At 41.6% G+C, this 18,668-nt stretch overlaps 1 protein-coding gene across 2 annotated transcripts in view; it reads right to left on the bottom strand.

Annotated features, from left to right (window-relative positions):
- Positions 1-18,668, bottom strand: part of CADPS (calcium dependent secretion activator) — a 494,336-nt gene that overhangs the window by 251,759 nt on the left and 223,909 nt on the right. For both annotated transcript variants that reach the window (XM_077128802.1, XM_077128801.1), the window contains exon 4: positions 8,531-8,611. In XM_077128802.1, the coding sequence (XP_076984917.1) occupies positions 8,531-8,611 (81 nt within the window). The remainder of the gene's footprint in view (positions 1-8,530; positions 8,612-18,668) is intronic.

Here is an 18,668-nt window from a genome sequence, read left to right as displayed (position 1 = left end):
CACTTACCACTTTGAGGTTGGGTTCAGTCATTGCGTGGAGCTTTCAAAACACTGTGGGTGAATGTGAGAGGAGAAGCAGGATGGATGCCTCTGAAATGAGGACAGGTTGATGGGCTTGACAAGATCTAATAATGATTTATTTCAAGAGAACTCTGAGGATCTTAATTCTCTAAAACTCCACAGCGGGCTAAATTTTCTCCTTCTTGGACTCAATCAAGGGCTACTTGTGAAGCCTCAGAACTTGAGTATCCTTTATGAAAAAGGCCAGAGAAATTTGAGGATTTGGCCACTGAAACACTATTCATTCGGAAAACATTTACTGCCACTGCCACTGTACGCACTGGGTGGGGGTGGGGTGGTCATGACAAAGGGTTGTGGATCTGCCTCCGGATCTTACAGCTAGTGAAGAGAAAGATCCGTGGAGAAATAACACGGTATGTGCCATTATGGAAGTGTATGAGAAGTGAACACTCCCCGAGAGAATCAGGTATGGCTTCACAGAAGAGGTGATACTTAGGCTAAGTGTTTGATGCATGACAAAGTCTTCTGTCAGGTTGAGTTGGCTGACAGTGGGCCACTGCTCTTGTCAACTTCACATGGAAAATACTACAGGCAACCATGAATCCAAGAAGGTCTATTCAGCTCTCAGTGGTCACAAAGTATTTCCCCCATCTTCTTTGGAACATGGCCCTTCTTGAGAATGAAGGGAAGAATAAGCTGGCTTAAGGCATGGTCTGAGTGCTCTCCAGGCCACTTCAAAGGCTGCCAGGCAGCAAAGCTTACATCCCATAAGTCTGAAGGTCATTACACTGACTTGTCTCCTTCCTCTTCATATTGGGGCTCAAACCTCAGAGAATTCCCTGGTATTCTGGGGTGCTCAGTAGATGATATTTCTTATTTTTACTGCCAGCTGCCAACATTTCATTTAACATGGGGAGGGAGCAATGAAAAAAAAATCATAATATCTGTGGAGCAGGTACTTTCTTGCTAATCAGCCTGTACCACCAAGGACAGTCCCTTTAATCACATCCATACTGTCTTGAAGTTTTGGAAGAAGACTGAATGGTTACATGCAACACCCCCTCTGACCCAGTGTTAGCACCCACCACACTTTATGCAGCAGAACACTGGAAAAATCCAAAGAATGATCACTCCTCCTTGGGCAGCTCCCAACAACATAAAAAGGAACTCAAAAAACTGAAGTCTGCAAGGGAAAACAAAGCAATTTTTTCTGCTCTGGATACTTAAGCCTTGAGACGAAATGGCATTCTGTCAGTCTAGGCTATGCTTCTTGAGTGGGGTTTTCTGCAGCAGACCCATTACAAACACATTGCAAAGCTGACTTTGTGCCAAAGCAAGGAAAATGCAGTCGTCCATCTCTACTGCTACTTTTCCAAGCAAAAAAGCAAATTAGCCTTGAGAAAAGAATTGTTTATTCATATGGCTTTATGAGAGACATGACAGATGGATGAATAAAGTCCTCCAAAGAAACTCTCCACTGGCCATTCATTTTGTTTGGGGCTGATAACATTCCTCAATGGGGATAGATTCCCAAGGACAATTCCCATCAGGGTTATTCGTGCTTGGCCACACTGAGGGCTTCTTGGAGCTTATGAAAAATAGCATTTGAAAGTGCCAACACAGCCCTCAGCCAAGTGTTTTTTTTTAATCTGTCTTTGCATTTCTACCCAGAGAGGATGAAGGGGGAATGAGTAAAATCTGACATGGCCAACTCCACTCAAAGAAGGTTCCTAGACCCCAGGCTTGAGTCAATAGATTGACAGGTGATCAGAAGGAGGGGTGGGATGTGAGAGAGGGCAGTTTCTAAACCTGGGGGCTCATGGATGGTGTTGCAGCTATATTTAATCCAACACTTCAAATGCTTCCTAGGCTCCTCCCATGTGTTAGGCCATGAGCTTGTCACTGGGGGTGAAAGAGTCAGCAGGCAACGAGGTGATAGTATGGGGCAGGGGCATTCCAGAAAACGACCATTTAGACATCAGGTGACACATGAAGTAACAGAGGCATGCACAGAGGACAAAAGGGCACTAAAGAACCTTGCGCAGTTCTCATCAGTGAAACAGACTCTACTTTGAATCCTGGGTTTGCCATTTCCTGGCTGCGTAACTTTATAGTTTTCTTTACCTCTTTGAGATTCAGTGTTCATGTTTCAAATGTGGAATGATAAAAAAGCTCATACAGCTATTGTGAGGAGTAAGAGAAAATAACCAAAAGTAAATACTTGTGAGCACTGACTATCGACACATACCAGGCCCCAGGCTAACAAAACAACGAGATGGTGGTGTCTAAGGTAAAGATACTGAGGACAGTTGGCGTTTCCTGAATACCAAACAGCTACTGGGCCCTGGACCAAGTCCTCCCAAGCAGCCCCTTGCTGCTACTTATTCCTATTTTCTAGAGGAAAACGAGGCACAGGTGTTAAATCAACAATTGGTTGACTCAAGTCTGTAACCCAGGAGAACGGCTCTAGAACTCATGTCCTTAGGAAACATAAGGAGCCCACGCCCTGTCAACGAGACAGAAGTGTCTGACTGCAAATACCAACACTGCCGGGATGGAAAAGCCGTGTGGCAGGCCCTCTCCGGGCCGTGTCCCTAATGGTGTTCTGTCGTGCTGAGCGAGGGCTGGCGACAGCAGGGTCCTCCACAGCAAATGGCTCTCAGATCATCACCAGGTCAACGTGGACAGTGCGAAGGGGGGTGTGGGGTAAAGAGCTGGAGGTAACGGGGAGGGTTGGAGGGGGAGGGCGGGTCCAACGGGAGGAAGAAGGGCCTGGGGTAGTTTGCCCAAATCAGCACCACTTGCATTAGAAAGAATTTTGGGCTCAGCCATTGTAGTTTCCTGACTTGGCTTCTTGACCTGGTCTGGTCTTTAAATGGCTTGGTCTTATGTTTTCAGCTCTCATGTGTTGGGCGATCTTCCCTTCACCTGAGTGAGCTAAAGAGGACCTCCCCGGCATTTAGGTATTTCCTTGAACTCAGATTTCCCTGGGTTCCTTGTTACTTCACAAAAAACAGTGCCATGATGGGGATGCTCCCTACACAGATTCTTCAGGCAACAAATTCAACCAAAGCCCTGCCAGGTGCCTGAGCCGGTGCTGTCGTGACGCCCGGCAAATGCCAGGTGTAATAAAATCAGTTTGTAAGCTGGGCGTTAGTATTGTTCCCTGGGAGGAAAAGATTCTATTTCAATCTGATTAGAATAGAATTTTTCCAACAGGGGAATATTTGGAAATTATTATAGATTCTCTCCTGGGCCATATTCTCACTGATCTTTGCAACAGGGCCACAGTATGAAATGGTCATTTTGCTCCACAGAGAAAGGGGTGGGGCATAGGCAGACTAAATAGAAATTCTGTATTTAAATTATGCAGAATTATTATTTGTACTGATACCACACAAACTGTATGCTTTGTCTTAAATAATTAGCTCAAGAATCTTGGAATTTTACCCCAAAATCTGGCCAAAAGAAGAGGCAAATATCACAGTAGCACTAATGCCACAATCTGTCTGCTTCAGCCCCAATGTCAACTCCTGATCGCGTAGTTTAAATAACTTGGACTTAATTCCTGGTTGAAATATGGGGACACTTTAATGTCAACATGAGAGGATATGGGGAAATGTTTGAACAGGGATTAAGAAGTCCTTTCTACCAGATTAAAAAAAACAACAACGCATTCAGATTCTTCCTGGAACTTTGAAGGCAGCATGTCAGAGATTCACAGCGAATGCTCGCACAGCCCTGTCTGTCTGATGATTCATGGTATGTTGTGTGAAGGGATTGATAGATTTCAGTGTGGGGTGGTGGGAAGGGAAAGCTGCCTTGCTCTGCCTCCCTTGTCTCCTACAAAGAGAGGACAAAATGTGCCTTTCAGCAGAAGTATGTGCCCAGGAGGCTGCTGCTGGTAGGATAAGCCCAGTTCCTACAACCTCTTTTCCATATTTCCATATTCCAAGGAAATCAAATTAGACAGAATTTTGAATTCCAGGTGCCAGTTCTGCCTGAAAGTGTTGCTTCATTTTGGACTTCTGGATAAACTGAAGCGAATACATGGACAATTTTAGTGGAAGGGAAATCAGTTTCCTGGAGGGACAAGCAGCATGGAGAGAGGAAAGGGGCAGTCCTGGCTGGGCCTAACTTTCAGCCTCTCCTCTGACTGCTCAAAAGAAAGAGCAGGAGACTAGGAATTAGAGGACCAATCTTGAGTTCAGCTTTTCATTGTCTAGCTGAATGAACTTGGGTTTGTCACCTAAGCCTTTTGACATGCCCAGATTCTAAATGAGAGTGCATGTGAAACTGCTCAGCCAGTGCCTAGCACTTTCAATAAAGAAGTGGTTAGCAGAGAGAGAGGTCAAGGTGTTAGAGTGTTGTTAAATAAGGTGAAAAACTGAGTGAAGGGCATGTTTCATCCCACTTTGTATCAAGTGATGGGAAAATGAGGAGTTGTATTTGGGAAGGCATTTTGTAATGGTATATGCATATTGGTGAAGAGTGTAGGTTATTCTCATTCAGTGACCTTGGCCAAGTTCCCTAATGTCTCTGCTTCAGACCCTCATCTATGAAATGGGATAATGATAAAAACTTTCTTATAAGGTCTTTCAACAATCCCAGGTGGTTGGAGGGTTAGATGGGTTACTACATGCAAAAGGCTTAGAAGACAGTATGGCATATAGTAAATGCTATATAAATGTTAGTGGTTAGTACTAATAACTATCAGTACCTCTTGGGGCATCTCCTAATTCATAACGACCCCCACCCTACCCTTTAGGTCTCCACCCTGACCCTCACCCAGGGATACATCTGTAGCATCCTTGTTTCCATGAGACCCTTCACCCCCCTTCCACAGTGGATTGTTTGGTGCAATCAGAGGCCCTATTCTTGAACTGTGAATTTGAAGGGGTTAATGAGAAAAGGGCAGAGACAAAGAGAGTGGGAGCTTACCTGACTGAATAATTCCCTATTTGGCCACAAAGGAAATACATAGAGCTTTGAGTCAGCCATGTTTCCCACCTGGGAAGCAAAGAAAACTGATTTGCAGAGAAAGAAAAACTAATGAATAGACGCACACAGATAAGAGATGGAGGGAAAGTCCCTGGTACTTTCCTTGGTAGATTCTTTCCTGGGTTCTGCTATACCACATCCATGGGTTCTGTGAGATATTCCTTGAGTCTAAAATCAATCCTTTCTTTTACATAAGCTTCCTTGAGTTGGTGCCTCATACTTGCAATCAAAAGTATTCTACTAATCTTTTAATTCAGAGAACAGAGTGAGTTATGCATGATGGATGACATCTATGCCCAAGAATTTCTGGTTATGATATTTACAAGAGCTGAAGCTCAGCCATATGGGTTCAGTTGCACACCCTCTCCAAAACTGACTGTGATGTTGGAAGAAGAAAATCAGGGCAGGCTAAAAGAAGATAAGCAGAGGTACTTTGTTTCAATATTTCTTCATGAACTAGCCAAAATCAGAGATCTTGATATTTTATTTAGTTTTAAGTTGATGAGCTATTTCCCAATTTTCCTCAGTATTGGGATCGTTTAGGCAAAGGGAGAATTTATTTTTCTTGGAATTGAACTAAACTGAGAGTAAAGCAGTTATGAGGCTAAGGCTCAAGAAAAAACTGGAAGAGGAATTGAAACATCTTAAGGACTTTCAGAATATTCCGTCTCTTCTTCTCTTGAGTGTTGGCTTTACTCTTTCACCATCTTCTCCCTACCTGGAAGAATTGGAGCATGGCTGCAGATAACTTTCTACCACTGGAAAGTTATACCCCTGTTGGTCTCCAGTCCACAGGTCCTGAGAAAGGGGCTTATTGGTCTAGTTTGCACCAGGTGTCCATCCCTGGACCCATCACCTGTGACGAGGGCAAGCTGGGGAATGGTGATTGGTCCAGCTTAAGTGAAGAGCTCACTCCTGGACCAAATAATTGAGGGAGGGGGGCTGCTGGCATAAAAGAACATTGTAAGAGAAAAGAGATTCAGTTTCTAGGAGAAAAGGCTATGACACTGAGCAGACTATCTTGTATAAATCCACAAAACTCTGAATATTTGAGAGAAACCTCCATATGCTTAGAAATTATTCCCCATTCTCAGTGAATATTAACCAAGATTCACTACAATCTCCTATTCCATTGCCCAAGAAAACTTAGTTCTAAATTGTTAATAATCTCTGACTTTGTACCAGAATATGTAGTAGTGTGAGCTGGGGAAGAGAGTTATTTAATCTATTGTTTAGAAATTAACATCTTGTCTCATATATACTAGTTGTTTATCTACAGTATTTTTAAAAATTAAAATTAGCTTAACATTGGTTTCCTAAATAATGATGTTAAGCCTCAAAGTATGCTAAACAAAACAAGATAAAATTAAAAAATAAAGTCCTAAAAATTTCCTCATAGGACTGTTTGGAGGATTAAATGAGATGGGACATGAGCTTGTTTCTAAGTGAATATGTGATCTTATTTAAAGATGGATGAGTGCTTATTAGCTGTGGATGTAAGGATTGCCTAAAGGCCGGGGAACAGACTGATCTCAGTTTTCTGGATAATCCAGTCAGAGGAGAAAGTAAATCCTAAAACCTCATTGATGTTCACTCCCACATCAAGTAGGATTTTAAAATGGAGGAGCCTTTTACACTACCTTGAGCCAAATCCATAATTGCATACTATGTTTAGTCACCAAATTTACTCGACTGTGAACTTTGAAGGTATCTAAAAACAAGATACAAATGCAAAACATTACAGTAATACCACCTGAGCACAAACAGAGGGGTTTTCATGCTTCTTGGAATTTCTCTTTGGCTTCTCTTCTAGTGGGATGCCTTTCCTGGTGTCCAAGTTCTGAGGTGCCTTTCTCCAGAGAGAGGAAGGTCAGATACTAAGCTCTGTCATTCCTCCCTGCTATTCCTTACAGCCCACTACCTTCAATGCATACATGGTCTGTAGCCTCAATAGAAACCAGTAGGATCCTGGATTTTTTTGCATTAATTATGATTTGTAAAAACATTACATTAAAATATTATTTAAATTGACTACTGTGTTTCTGGGGGCCCCCTTAAATTTTGCACCTGGGTTAAGTGCCTCACCTTCATCTGTGCCCTAACATTTAGACAGACCTGATTTGAGGGTCTGTGCAGCCTCTTAACCAGCAGCCATCAGGCTTAACCAGCATTTCCCCATCTCTATAACAAGAATGATAATTGGCATTTCCTCATAGGACTATCTGGAGGATTGAATGAGATGGGACACGTATAAAGCATTTGGCATACTTGAAACAGAGTCAGCACTCAATAAATACTACTAGCACTACTACTATTAATAATAACACAGACTTGCAATGTCAACAATAATGGTAGGTAACAGTTAGCTGTAGTCATCAACATTAAGACATAAACCCAGCCCTAGAGGATTCTTATCCTTTGGGAGACTCAGATATGTAAACAAATAATCAACGTTTAATTACCTCCTATAATTTCTCTGTGGGGCATGATGTGAGCACAAAAGTGGGAGCTAGCCTCTTAGAGGAGGTATTTTAAGTTAGGTATTGAAGGATGAGTAGGAGAGTGTGCTAAGTGGAGGAGAGAGGAAAAGTCATTACAGGTTGAGAGGATAGTGGATACAAAGACACAGAGACCAAAGAGGGCCTGATATATTCAGAGGGAGACATTCTCTGCAGTCAGATTGGTGAGTACTGGTGGGAAAGCTGTGGGCAGTAAGGCTAATAAGGAATGATATAGCCTTCTGATTCAGAGCCTTGACCATCATGCTGAAAGGGTTAGCTTTTGTTCTTAGGGACATGGGAGAATCTACTGAAGGTTTTTGAGCCTTGGTATTGAGATATTCATATCTGCTTTTCAGCATGGCCTAACGTGACAGATGGAAAGGAGAGGAGAGATTGGAGCCAAGGGTACCTGTTAGGAGGCTATGGCAGGATCCAGGCATTGAGGTGAAGACCTGAATGAAAACACTGACAGTGGCGCTGGGGTGCAGTTAGGAGACCTGACCACATTTAGGAGGCAGGATCAATGAGTCTAGGTGACTGAAGGAGTGTGGAATGTCATGAGGGGGGAAGAAGAAACTGAGAATATCTAGGAGGTTTCATTCACTATGACTGGATAGAGAATACACGAAGAGGTGGAAATGTAGATAAGAGTAGGTGGTGGGAAGGGGAAGAGAAGCAGCCAGATTTTGAATACATTCGACTTGAAATGCCAGGGGAATGTCTAAGGGGAAATGTCTATAAATAGTTGGAAATATGAGTCTGGAATTCAGAAGAGATGTGGTGGCTGGAGTTTGAGTGTTGATGGGAACAACACTCAAACATACCTGCAGGATCTTTGGGAAAGCTTATGGAAAGAAAAGGGCTGAGGGCCCAGTCAGAGTGATTGTCCTCACCCTTCCTCCTCTCTGTGTCTTAAATTTAACTTTAGAAGGCTCATAAAGATCACTGAACCTCCTGCGTGGGACATTTGTTTGTGCCCCCTGCAAAGGTTCCCCAAGTTTCCTTACCCTGGCAATTTGGTCTGCCATTTGGAGACGCCCATCCAGCTCCCGTCTGATCTGGGCTGCTTGCTCATCCGGGTTATCCAGCTGCACAAAAGCACAAACATAGGGGCTTTCAGTTTGGATCAAAAAGCCAATAAACTCATGACCCTCCAATTAATACCCCTTTGACTTTCCCTGAAAGTTAGGATTGTTTTAAGACAGTCCTCAATGAAATCCCAAGTAAAGTTCTTATCGACACACTAGACACAGTGTAATGTGGTAGGCAAAGAAAGACATTTACAGGAAGAAGAACGTGGGAAGATGATGGTGTAGGAAGCTTCAGGAATCAGCCATCCACCAGAACAGCTATTAAACAGACAGGAACTATCTGAATCATCTATTTTGAAACTCCAGAGTCTAGTAGAACATTTGCGGTGTCCAAGGAAAAGTGGGAGGAAGAGGATGGTAAATCAGTCAACGTTGGTGAACTGCACTCTCTGGGCAGTGGCTTCCTGGCCCATCCAGTACCAGGTAGCAGTGAGGTACTCAAATCCAGTTCCTGGTGCACCTTGCTGCTTCAGGGTAAGATATAAAGATCCAAACCCCCAATATCCTGGGGGTAGTGGGTGGTGTTGTCCGATAGCTGATAACTGCTTTTGATTGGCCATTTCAAATCGCTGGGGGCCCAGCTTTGAGGAAGCCATTTTTCCAACTGGGCTGGGGCAAAAGACAGAGGAGACTTAAAGACAGTACCTTCCTTGAAACTGTGGAAAACAGTTTAAAAGGCTGCGTTTACTGTGCACATGCCAAACAAAGTAAACACGTCTTCAAATAGCCATAGGAGAAGCTCCTGATACCTTCGCTGCCCTGTCCCTCAGCCCTGTCCCCAGGACAGTGTAGAGTCAGCTGACACTTCCTTATGAGTCCCTGATCCTGGAAAACTCTCCTGCTTTCTCCTCCTCCCAGAATTTACCCTCCAAGAAAGAGCAGTTTGAGACAGGAAAAGCAGGGTAAGAAACAAGTGAGTTGAGTGGAATGGACAAAGGCTTACTTGTTTTAAGTCCTGTGATGGAGTACCCAGGAGACGGAAAAGTCTGTTTTCCTAGGGAGCAGAGGGCACATTCAAATTTCTGTTAAGAGGGGAACTCCTAAGGCCACTAGTAAGCAGAAGCACAAGACTAAACACAAGCCCTTCAGAAAAGATAGTCAGGACCCTGGACTTTGCATTTACTTTAGGCTGACCTTCTTAAATAGGAGGGCTGAACCCTGAAGGAGAGCACCAACCAATGAAAAACCAATTTGCAAAGACTGAGAAAAGTGGGTTTTTTTTGGCATTGGTTTGTTGGTTATCAGGTCCTCACATACCAAAAATCTCTTTTCATAAATCTCGCTAGATACAATCTCAAGAAACAGACAGCTTAGGGACTAAATCCCTGAGTTATCATTTAAAAATATTAAAATGCACAGTGTGCTAAAAAGGATTACAAGGCAAAGCAAACAAAACAAAACAGGAAATGATGGCCCATCAAAAAGAAGAGGGTGAAAATCCAGAAAATATCAAAAAAGACACCCAGATTATGGACATACTAAACAAAGACTTAAAAGAAAAAAGATCTTCAAAATGCTCGGGGAGATGAAGGAAAATACAGAAAAAGAGCTAAAGGGTATCAGGAAAACAATGAATGAGCAATATGAGAGCCTCCATAAAGAGACAGAAATTTTAAAATGGAACCAAACAAAGCAACTGGAGTGGAAGACCACAATAACTGAAATGAAAAATTCCCAGGAGGGTTTCATCAGCAGACTGCAGCTGGCAGAAAAAAGAATCAGTGAACTCAAACACAGGACAATCGAAATGAGTCAAGCTGAGGCGCGGAGAGAAAGCAGAATTATAAGAAAGTGCAAATAGCTTAAGATGCCTCTAGGACGCCATCAGGTGGACCAACATATGCGTTATGGGAATCCCAGAAGAAGAAAGAAAGAGGGGGGCAGAAGGGGAACACCCCACTGGGTGAAGTGGAAGAATAAGGAAAAACATGAGGAATAATATGCCCCACCACATACTGCTCACACTGTTGAAGGCAAAGGACAAAGATAGAGCTCCGAAGGCTGCAAGAGAAAAGCAATGTGTCATGCACAATTAGATTAAGTTCCGTTTCTCATCAGAAACCGTGGGGGCCAGGAGACAATGGGTTGAAATACTTCAGTGTTGAGACAAAACAATTTTGACCCTGAGTTTTAGATTTGGTGAAGTTTTCTTTCAAAAATGAGGGTGAGATTAAGATATTCCTAGATAAATAAATGCTGAGAGAGTTTATTACCATTAGATCAGCCCTGCAAGCTAAAGGGATTTCTTCAGACTAAAAGGGAAGGACATTAGATAATGGGTCAAAGTGGCATAAAGACATGAAGGTATCTGGTGAAGGTAAAGGTAACAATTTGAGTAATTATAAATGTCAGTACTATTGCATTGTAATTTTTGGTGTGTAACTTCACTACTGACTTTTTACAGGTGCTAACACACAAATGCATAAAAAGTAGCAATAAATTCATGGTTTGGGGCTTACAATGTACAAAAATATATTTGGTAGTCAGTACAAAAAAAGGTGGGGTGTGGACAGGCATAGGGATTTTGTATGTATACACTATTAAAGTTAAGTTGGTATCAAATAAAAAGTGACTGTTATATATTTAGGATGTAAACAACAAGAATATTTGTGAAAAATATGAGAAGGGACTCAATATGATACAACAGAAAAAATAAAATAAACATGAAAGTAGGCATTAATGGAAAAATGAGAGTCAAAAAGTTATAACTTGCAAAGACGAAATAGCAAAAGGACAGAATTCCCTGTAGTAGGGACTTTAAATATGTAAATAGATTAAACTTTCCCATCAAAAGGCAGAGATTGACAGAATGTATTTAAAAAAATGACTTAACTGTATGCTCTTTATAAGAGATTCACCTTAAATTCAAAGACACAAGTAGGTTGAAAGCAAAAGGTTAGAAAAAATATATACCATGCGAATATTAGCCAAAAGAAAGCTAATATCAGATAAAATAGACTTTAAATTAAAAACTGTTACAAGAGACAAAGAAAGGCAATATATACTGATAAAGGTGTCAATTCAACAAGAAGATATAACAATTATATATATATGTACCTAACAGTGAAGCCTCCAAATATATAAAGCAAATACTGCTGTCAGGATTTGAAGAGAGAAACAGTTCTCCATCAATAGTAGGAGACTGTAATATGCCACTTTCAATAATGGATAGAACATCTAGACAGAAGATCAATAAAGAAATAGAACACTTGAGTGGTGTTCTAAATGAGCTAGACTTAACAGACATGGAGACCATTTCACCCAACAGCAGCAGAATGCATCCTTCTTTAGGGCACATGGATCATTCTCCAGGATAAACCAAATGTCAAGTCATGAAACAGGTATTAATAAATTAAAAAATATTAAGGTATTAGGGAAATGCAAATCTATACCCAATCAGATAACATTTCACACACACTAGAATGACTGTGGTTTTAAAAAAAAAAAGAAAATTACAAATGCTGGAGAAGATATGGAGAGATAGGAACACTCATTCATATTTAGTGGGAATGTAAAATGGTGCAGATGCTGTGGAAGATAGTTTGGCAGTTTCTCAGAAAGTAATATGGAATTACCACATGACAGGCAATCCCTCTACTGGGTATATACCCATGAAAATTGAAAGCAATGGCTCGAATGAATCTTTGAACACTGATGTTCATAGTCATATTAGTCACAATTGGCAAAAGATGAAGGTAACCCAAGTGCCCATCGACCTATGAATGGAGAAATAGAATGTAGTTTATACGCAAAATGGAATATTATTCAGTTGTAAAAAGGAATGATGTTCTAGCACATGCGACAACATGGATGACTCTTAAGTGTGAATGACATCACTCTTCTGTTGAGTGAAATAAGCCAGACACAAAAGGGCAAATATTGTATGATCTCACTGAAGTGAAATAATTAGAATAAACAAATTCAGAATCAGAAACTGGAATATAGATTATCAGGGGCCAGGGGATGGGGAATTAATGCTTAAATTGTGGGGAATTTCTATTTGGGTTGATTGCAATGTTTCAGCAATGGATGGTGGTGATGGTAGCACCACATTGTGAATGGAAATAACAGCATTGAACCATATATTTGAATGTGGTTAAAAGGGGAATAGGTTGTACATATTCCTAGAATAAAAATTTAATAAATAAACATAGGACTGTACAATACAGTAACCCGTCTTGCAAACTATGGACTACAGTTAATAGGACAATTAGAAAAATGTACTCTCATGAATTTTAACAAATGTACTTCACTAATGCAAGGTGTTAATAATAGGTTGGTATATGGGGACTCTGTATTTTACAGATTTTTCGGTAAACCTACAATTTCACTAATAAACCATATAAAAATTAAAATGAACAAATTGAAAAGAAAGACATTTCAATGAACTTGTATGAGAGTCAGTAATCCCCTCTGAACTGCTAGGCAGCAGTGCTTCTAAAAAGGGTCCAATGCAATGCCTCTATTTTTGACCCTATGAAGATGGTGCTTAGAAGGCAGACATGCAAGGAAGGAGATGTATACTAAAACTATTAGTAATGTCTGATGCAGACGCAGTGCATATCCACTGTGTGCACATGACACAGATCCCACTGTTCGCCCACCCCTGGGCCACGGAAGACATTATTAATCAGTCACCGTATTCCTTCTCATTGAGCTTCTCAGCCATCACTCAAGACAGCCACTGTCACTCAGTTGGCATTGGTGCTTAAGTTGAAATCTATCCTTATTTTCCCTAGTGTTAGAGCTACTGGGATACAATTGTCAGAACACCCAAGCATAAATATGCCTGGACAGTTCCCTAAATTTTCTGGTTTTGGTTTTCCCATCTTTAGAATGAAGGGGTTGGTTATATAATCTCCATCCCTTTCATATCTAACTTTCTATGAATCTATAATAGGTATTGGCAGTTCCAAATAATAAATATTTTAGGTTTGTGGGCCATAATATCTTTGTTGCAACAACTTAACTTTTCCATTGTAGTATGAAAACTGTCATAAATAATATGTAAATGAATAAGTATGGCTGTGTTCCAATAAAACCTTACAAGTGGTGGGCTGTAGTTTACCTACCCGTGCTCTATGAATTGAAGTTCTCTATTCCTGAGCAAGACTAGCAGTATCCTTCAAGCTGTAATTGGATCTGCCTTTTCAGTAATTTATTACTTATTTTGTTCATAGAAAAGTTTAATAAGTAGGAAACTGTGGAATTCAAATAGATGGGATTTATTCCTGTTTTTATTACCTGTTAACTCACAACAAAAATATAGCTGTAGAAATATGTGAGTTTTCTGTTTCCCCTAACTACCATTTTTGTGTTCAGAAATTTGAAAGTGGTACTAAATTCAGCTCCATACTTCAAAACGAAAGTATCTCACCTATGATATAAAACCCTATGGAAAAAAAATAATTTTCTAACACAATGTAAACAATAATATCCAAGAATTTATGGTTATACTTTTGAAGCATCATGATTAGTCTGCTTTGGTTTATGTTTTACAAAACAGAAAAACACATCTGTTTTTACTCTGTGTATTTTACCACCCTGTTCAATTCAGAAGTCAGCATCGGCTTATCCACTTCTTTGGACAGTTTTGGAGAGCAGGACTATTTCCTAGATTATGAAGTTTGGATTGCAATATTTGGTCATATCTTCTAAGGCAACACTTCCCAAAGGGTGTTTGCCTGAACAGTCTTACTAGATGTTCCAGAAGAAAAGGCACTAATGCCAGATAAGTTTGGGATGTGCGGTGCTGACATATACACAGTCTCTAAGAAGTACTGCAGTAGGAAATCTGTTAGACTTTGTCCAGCTCAGAAATGTTTGTTCAAACACAGGAGCAAATCAAACATCTAACTGTCTCGGTGAGAAGTAGCAAAATAACTGGATTAGGGGCAAAAGTTGGGAACTGTCAGAAGATATGGATCTCACATAGGTCAAAATTGAAAAGGGATAAACAGCTCAGTTGGACCATCCCCATTACTGTTTCACAAAAGTATCTGAGTTCGCACACTGGCTGATAGAATGCAACTAGAAACAACATAGAACATTGGCAGTGAAGACTACACTCAACTACACTCAACTTCAATCATTAATTCATTCACTCATTCATTCAGAAAATTTTTATGGAATGTGTTCAATAGTGGGATACAGAAAGGAACAAGAGGGAGCTGGTCCGTATCTCTTAGAGCTGAAGAACAGGTATGGTTATCTGAACAATTAGAGCACAAAGGGGAGGGACTTAGCATTTATTGATGCCTATGTTAAGCACAGGTACCCAACATTTATTACAGCCTTTTCTAAAGGGTCTCAAGAAATAGATGCTAATACGTCCTGGGGTCAGAAAATGCTGCCTGCTCTTGAAAATTCTTAATGCATATTAGCATAATCAAGACTCCAAGAAGTTCTAAGGTAAATAAATCGGTTCAGCTGCATTTAACCGTCTTTTCCACAATTATTCTGCTGAAAACATTTCACAGAGCAGGTAGAGAAATTCCACATGTAAAACAACTTTCTGAGGCAGGCACCACTACCGATGAGGAAATGGAGTCTTCGAAGCTGAGTTCAGGAATGTGTCCCAGTTCACAGAGCTGGCAAAGTGGCGCAAGCCTTTTGAGACTGAGTCGACTCTGCCTCGAACTGGAGGTCTTTTGCCCTGCTTCCTGTTGGCTTCCTTGTTAAGTGCCTTTTTGCTTTGTTTTCTAAGTGGTCCAACCAACTAGCTAACTCAGTACCCTCACTTTGTGCCTTCTAGACATGGGTCAGTTTGACACATAGAACCACTGTTGGAGGCGAAAGAAATGCCACAACCACCTGGCACCTGGCATTACTGACTGATTTTTCTGGGGAGGCTGTAGCAATGCCAGATCCCTCCCTAAAAAAGGACAGCAATGGACATGCCCTTATCCTGACTTTTCCATTTAGCTGTGTGACCTTGGGCAAGTTAGTTACCCTCTCTGTGCTGCAGACCTTGTCATATAAATAATCAGGATAATAAGCTTACCTAAAATTACCTTGAAAAATTAATGAGATAATAGATATTACCTATTATCAACGCTCAACACAGTGCCAGGCACGCAGGAAACCCTAGGAAACGGAGGCTGCTATTTGTGTTATTGGAATATCCCATGTTGGCTGTGTTTCTAACATGGGCCACAATGGGGCATCAAAACTTCAAACAAGAAGTACCCAGTGGGACAGTGTCCCTCCTGGCATGGATGTGTTGTCTTGGCCCAACAGTCCGTGCAGCACAGGGGATGATGATTGGGGGCTCCATCTCTTAACAAATGATCAGCAGCTCCCACTTTCTCAGCTTCTCTCACTTTCTTTGGGGGCTTCTCAGCAACTCCTACTTTCTCTAAGCAAGTCCCTTTGCTCTGTTAAACTTTAATTAGCAGGAGTGAACCGAAGGTGGACACTGCCCTATGACAGCTAATGATCAGAATGGAGGATGACAAGGAAACTAAATTCCCTAAAATAGCCTGGGATGAAAGAGAAATCCATCTTCAACTGAGAAGCTTGACAGCCCCACTGTATGAATTCCAAAAGTATAAAGAAAACTCAAGTAATTACCTTTTAAAGTACTGAAAAGAAAAAGCCAGATAGTGGGCTTCCATGGAAACGAGGTTCTGTTTACCACGCTGGTCTTTTCCACTCAAGAAAGGCAAGATTGGCTGGAGAACCAACCGGAGGGTAAACCTTTCATATCAACAGCTCATTAGAGTTCAAAAATATACATGTGTCTGAAGGCTTTTTACCTAATTAGACAAATAATCCTCAATTAGTGGAGGTCAAGCAGAGGCAGTGTGGTTGTTTTGACTTGTCAGTCAAGCAAAGAGAAATATTTCCTTGGACTTTTCAAGGGATGGAAGTAGAAAGCTCAGCTCAGCCCTGTGTAAGTGGAGAAATATAGAGCCTAAGTCATCATCAGTACCCAGGTTCCTTCTAGTCCATGGGCTGTGCCCCATCAGGCAATGCAGAGTCAAGAACTCAGCCAGCATTGCCATAGGATGATATGCCCTGCCCGGACATTCTGTGACACAGAGGACACAAGCCTACAATCAGGAAGAGAGAGTTTGTGCTCAGTCACCCCCCTCCCCAGTCTTAACCTCTCTGAGCCTCAGTTTCCTCAACTGCAAAGTGGGGGCAATTTTTGTCTTGTGAGACTATTGTAAGGAAAAATGATATGATGTCAGGTAAGCTTTGGTCTAAATCTTGGCTTTGCAATTTCCTTTCTAAAAGTTCCAGTGAACAAACTACTTAACCTTTCTAAGCCTCAGTCTCCTCATGTATAAAACTTGGATAAGACGCCTAATCCAGTGTATTGTGATAGGGATTAAATGCCATGATTTAATGTGCATTTGCTAGCATGTTGCTGGCACACAGTAAGTCCTTAGTAAATAGTTTCTAGTCCTCAACAGATCCTTGCTTCTCTCTCTGCCCTTCATGATTTATGAAAGAAGCAGATGGTAGAAGGAGCCCTGGAATGGCTGTCAAGAGCCTGTGTTCTGATCCTTGATTTGCCCTTAGCTGTGGGATCCTGGACAAAAGTCATGACTTCTTTTATCTGAGAAATGACAAATCCTAAATTAATATATTCCAGCATTCTCTGAAAAGGCTTAGCTAGCATTTCTCAACATTATATTCTGGGGAAATAAATCCTGCAAGATCCTCTGTGACAGAGTTCCATGGTCAAGTAAGTCTGAAAAACTCTGCTCCTTCTATCTCTTTCCTGGAGATCCGCAAGTTAAAGTCACCGAGAATTCCTGTACCAAGGAAACCTCTTGTGTCCTCACATTTCCCAAACTTATCTGACCGCATGTGCCTTTGAACATCTCAGAAACACATCTTGGAATCGGCTAATCTAGACAGTTGTACTGTGTGCTTCCTCTTTTTTCAAGTTCGTGTTTTGCATTTTTGACAGGGAAAGGGAGGAAGCAACATCACTAAGCAGATGAGTTTATATCTCTGAAAACAGGAGTCCATCTGGGGAAGCCTGTCAGACCCTAGGGTGATGGGGAAATCCATCAGGGGAGCCAAGCCTAGAGCCTCCTCATTATCCTTCGAGTCCCTGGAGGAGGGGCCTTGAGCGTGTGCCTGGAGTCATCGTGGGCACCATCTTTCTCCAGGGATGCCTGAATCCTCTGGTGCTCACGCTGTATGATGATAAGGAACCAAGTGCAGCTCTGGACTCTTACAAAGTCACCATGGGTACTGCCGTGACCCAGCCTTTGATCCAGTAAAGAGAAGACGTGATTCAAATATGTAGAAGATTTAAACAGAAAAACGCAGATATCCTGGTACATTATTCAAATAATTGCTCTGCTTTCAGGAAAATTCCTGAAAATGGACCCGATTTAGCTTACAACTAAAAGGAAAATGATCCAGAACCATGGATGGGAGAAGCTTCAGAGATGATCTAATAATCCCAGGCTGGGGGCGCAGTGCCTGCTGAGCTCTGCAGCCTCATCTCACACCACATCACCCCTCTGTGTGCTCCCCTGAGCCTGAAGTCCTTGGGAATAGCCTGCTTTCTGTTGTCACCAGTCTGCACGCACGGCTCCTCATGCTTGGAGCACTCTTGTCTTGTCTCCTGGATCCCCCAGCCTTCGGCTTTGCAGCAAACCTTTCTCTGACTCCTCCAGGCTAGGGGAGTTTCTTCCATCACATGGTCTCCTGGACTATGCATGCTCCTTTATTAGCACTTAATATAACTGTAATTTTACAAGAAGCCCTGTGATTGTTTTATTTTTATCTCGCTCCTCTACCAGACTACAGGCTCCTTGAGGATAGGACCAGGTGTGATTTTTGCCCACTTCTGTGTGTCTGGCCTCTAGCACAAGTGTCAAATACATAGTAGGCTCTGAGTAAATATCTGAGGATGAGCAAAATGATTACCTGATTGAGTACAAGACTGAGCCAATTACCAGTAACCCAGGAAGGGAAAGTGACCTGCCCACTTCACCCAATAAACAGTGGGAAGGCCGGGACCAAATTTCAAATATACTAACATCTATCGGACTGAATCTTGCTGTTTAATGTCTGTGTCACAGAA

The sequence above is a fragment of the Tamandua tetradactyla genome, chromosome 15, assembly GCF_023851605.1.
Source record: "Tamandua tetradactyla isolate mTamTet1 chromosome 15, mTamTet1.pri, whole genome shotgun sequence".
NCBI classification, from domain to species: Eukaryota; Metazoa; Chordata; class Mammalia; order Pilosa; family Myrmecophagidae; genus Tamandua; species Tamandua tetradactyla.
The sequence above is the reverse complement of the archived record's forward strand: the minus strand, read 5'-3'. Positions and strand labels throughout refer to the sequence as shown.